This window comes from Chelon labrosus (assembly GCF_963514085.1).
Source record: "Chelon labrosus genome assembly, chromosome: 1".
Classification (NCBI taxonomy): domain Eukaryota; kingdom Metazoa; phylum Chordata; class Actinopteri; order Mugiliformes; family Mugilidae; genus Chelon; species Chelon labrosus.
This window is the reverse complement of record NC_140337.1, coordinates 6,681,811-6,685,979: the sequence shown is the minus strand read 5'-3', so window position 1 is coordinate 6,685,979 and position 4,169 is coordinate 6,681,811. Positions and strand designations below refer to the sequence as shown.

General features: G+C 45.9%; 1 protein-coding gene across 1 annotated transcript; it reads left to right on the top strand.

The window, feature by feature from the left end:
* Positions 1–258: 258 nt before the first annotated feature.
* Positions 259–2,713, top strand: LOC311493574 (uncharacterized protein). Its single transcript, XM_084552303.1, has 2 exons — positions 259–849; positions 1,291–2,713. Exons 1-2 carry the CDS (start codon positions 532–534, stop codon positions 1,687–1,689), a joined length of 717 nt encoding a protein of 238 aa, XP_084408429.1. The 5' UTR covers positions 259–531; the 3' UTR covers positions 1,690–2,713.
* The last annotated feature ends 1,456 nt before the right edge of the window (positions 2,714–4,169 follow it).

Sequence of the window (4,169 nt, the reverse complement as noted above, 5' to 3'; positions counted from 1 at the left end):
GTTATGTAACATACTGAATATAACTCTTATGAGTGTTCAACAGCTCATTATTTATTTAATTAAAAATATCATATTATATTAAATTACTCCAATTATATATATATACTGTCATTAATGTTGTTACAAGCCATAAACGTTTCCTACTTTATGTGATGGAATAATATATTTTTCAGTTTGACACAGTTTTAGTGGCTAACCCCACTAGCCTCCGCGTTAGCTCGCGGCTAACTCCCGCGGCTAACTCGCGGTTAAAGCTTGATTTATGCTCGTGCGAAAAATCGTCTGCGTCGGTACGCAGAGAGTCTGCGTCGCCGCGAACCCCCTTCGCAGAGAGTCTGCGTCACTTGACGCGCACCTCCAAAAAATCCTGACTACGCGTCGAAACGACGCCGACAGCAGGGACATGCGACGCAGACCTCAAGGGCTGTGATTGGTCCGCTTTACGTCATTTCCGGTTCTCAGCTTTTCCGGTTCGTTCTGTATACAAGGGCGCCATTTTTAAAATTCTTGGAGCTGCACTTCGAGTTCAAGATGGACCAAGCTGAAGAAAGACTGATCGAAGAAGTGAGGAAGTATGAGCATCTGTACAACTCATCTTCTTCGAACTACAAGGACAGCCAGATGTCAAGTAATTCTTGGAGGGAGATTGCGCAGAACCTCGGTTCGGACTCTGCGGACTGCATGAAGAGGTGGAAGAACTTGCGGGACAAGTTCGTCCGCCACCGCAAGAAGATGGCTTCCAGGAGCGGGGACCCAGGTGGCAAGAAGGTCCCAGCCTTCTACATTTTCATGTCCTGGCTGGAACCGCACGTAAAACATCGTGAGACAGAGTCTAATTTTGGATCTGAGGTAAATATCTCTTCGTGCTTTTTCATGAGCCTTGTGCAGGTGAGCTAGCTAGCTCGCTAGCAAGCTAACCGATTGTAAACACTCGTGGCACAGTGCTTGCAGTTTGCATGTTCCTTTGTTTAAAATAAAATAAAATACGATGTAAAATGACTGGATGGAAGCTGTACTAGCTTTGGTGAAGGGCTGCTACTACACGGTTGGTTAGCTTTATCTGCAGCCTTTGTTCTAGCTAACGTTAGCAGTGACTGTAAACACTCGTGCCACCCAGTGCTTGCAGGTTGTGCAAACAAAATAATAGGTTCGTTATTGCTATATATGACACCAATACTTGTTTTTTTTGGCGTTTTAGTTAGAAATACAGTGTACATGATTAGATAAGAATCTCTGTATAACCTATACCAGTGTAGTTTCTTAACAATGTCTGCCTTTTCTTAACCACAGGAAAATACCACATTCCTCAATTCAGAGACCGATTCAACATTGCAGTCTCTGTCAGAGTCATCAGAGTCACCTTCGCCAGAGACACCCACTCCAGAAGAATTTGCCTCCCCCCAGCCTCAGACTTCATCCATGTCGGACAGCTTTCTGTCTCCCACCTCACCTTCTCCTTCTGCCAGACTGAAAAGAAGAAGGTGCATGGACCAGGGAGACACGATAAACAAGCACTTGGCACGTCTTGATGAACGTCGGCTGGAACTTCAACAGAGGCTGGTGCAGGACAGTGATGAGTGCTCTCGGTTTGCGCAGACGGTGGCAGACATGCTACGTAGGGTGCCAGAGAGCAAGAGGGCTGATCTCATGTATGACATTTATACAAAACTGTATGAAAACAGGGAATAGCGGTGAACACTAAACTGACTCCCTTCCATTGCACATTAACATTTTGCCGATTTGCTGGTTTGCTGTTGTACTTGTTGTAAATAGTTCCATTTTTTTACTTGTCTATTCTAGTTTAAATTGTATATTACAGTTAATATTTATTTAACATTGTTGCTGCGCTTAAGATTGTTAACCAGTTACTGCACCTTATTTTTTGAATAATAAAAACTCAGTTTGTCTGGAAACAGTTGAATTTTCATTTCTCTTACCCCTTTAATGCACAACATGCGTCACAAGTGACCTGCATGATTTTAAATCTTCAATATCTTTGCAATTAATTGATATATCCATTCAGGACTCCATAAATCCCTCAATTAACTTGGTTTGAATTATGAGCTTCATAAAGAAATGGCATGGCATGACATGAAAGATGTACATGCAGTAATCAGAAACAAGATATGTAATGAATGAGAAGTTTATTGGCAAAATAAGTCACTTGTGCATTACAAGTTTACATCGCATCACTGTTCAAGTGTGCCACGAGAAACAATGTCATTCTGCCATGGCACAGAACCATGTGCTGACTGAAAGAAAGACTTGAGGTCATTTCTAACAGCCATGGCAGCTCTGGTGGATCGGGCTCTGCTCATCTGAGATGGAGGGATAGGGTCCAAAAGGTTGTCCCCGGTCACTTCTCTTCGCCACTCACCAGGCCTGAAAGACCCAGCACTTTCCGTGTCTGCAAAACTGGGTGGTATGTAGCGGCACTGTGGGCTGGCCACCTCATCTGTGTAGGCAAGGTAGTTGTGCAGCACCACACAAGCCTTCACCACATCCACAACTTTGTCAGGCCGAAACTCAATTGGTCTTCCAAGAATCCGCCAGCGTGCTGCTAGGATGCCAAAGGAGTTCTCAATGACCCGCCTGGCCCTGGAGTGGCGGTAATTGTAGATCTGCTTGTCTCTTGTCAGATTCACTCCTACATAGAAAACAATATTAAAAATTGTTACTCTTCAATCACGGTTTAACTAAATATCTAGTACAAATTAAATACGACTATTTAATACCTGAAGTGCATCTCATCGTCCAGGTCCTTCAGTGGTCGAACAAGTGTGGCAAATTCTCCTGTCCTTTGCCTTGACTCGTTCAAAGGGCGTACAGACCACCTCCTCACACGTCTTCTCTTTCGTTTAGTTTTAAGCATTTCCACGAGAAGCATTTGTTCTTCAATATCGATCAGCTCCAGCTCCAAAAGTGTCCTCTCTCGCTCAGTCGCCATTGTTCACTGTGCTGTTCACTCTGCCGCAACCATAGAAAAAAGCCGGAACCGGAAATGAAACACTCCACGCACGAATTCAGGAGATTTCGCGACTCAGCGCCCCCTAGCGTTGTGGCTGTAAATTACCACGCACTGCAAAGAAACCGACGCACAAGCATAAATGCCAAGTGACGGCGATCATGTTCGCCGAAGCTTCGCAGACAAATCGGCGCAGAACCCTAAATCAAGCTTAAGTCCCGCGGGTCCGCGGTTAAATCCCGGTTAGCTCGCGGTTAAGTCCCGGTTAGCTCGTGGTTAAATCCCGGTTAGCTTGCGGTTAGCTCGAGGCTAGCTCGCGGTTAGCTCGAGGCTAACTCCGCGGTTTAGTCCGCGGCGGTTAGCTAGCTGCTAGCTCCGCTAGCTCGCTAACATACATGAGCTATGTTGGAAGGCTAGCCTAAGGCTAAAACATTGGGCGGCTAGTAGTTAACTTCTATTAACAGTTCAGCTATGTTGGGCACAAACACTTAACATATAAATAATTCTAGAAATTCACTTACCTAATAAAGTGATAGCACCAACAGAGGAGGGAGGGAGAGAGAGAGGGAAGGAGGGAGAGAGGGGGGGGGGGTCATGGAGTGTTCTGTCTCCCCATTGTAACAGTCTGAGAGTCCCTAATGTTTTGTCAGTCTGTGTCTGTAATGCTATAGTGGGAGGGGAGGTCGGGGGGTTGGAGTGGGGGGGTCATAGTGTCAGGTTCTGGCTCCCTACTATAGTCCTGCAATGGGTTAAGTGGTCATAATGTTTTGGCAGTCTCTTACTGTAATGGTTAAATGGAGTGGGGGGGGGGGGGGGGGGGTCATAGTGTCAGATTCTGCCACCCTACTATAGTCCTGTAATGGGTTGAGGGGTCATAATGTTTTGGCAGTCTGTGTCTGTAATGCTATAGTGGGAGGGGGGTGGGGGGGTTGGAGTGGGGGGGTCATAGTGTCAGGTTCTGGCCCCCTACAGTACTGCAGTAATGGTTTGGGGGGTTTTAATGTTTTGGCAGATACTGTTATCCACTGAGAACTGTTTTCCCGCCTCGGGTCTGGTTGTCATGGCTACCAGGGTCAACTGCTGCTCCTTCTCCTTCTCCCTCTCACCTCTGCCTGAGTCAGAGGGAAAGTGCAGACAAGGATTTGCCCTCCGAACAAATGCTTGTATCTCAAAAACTACAAGTGCTATCGAGAAAACAAACACA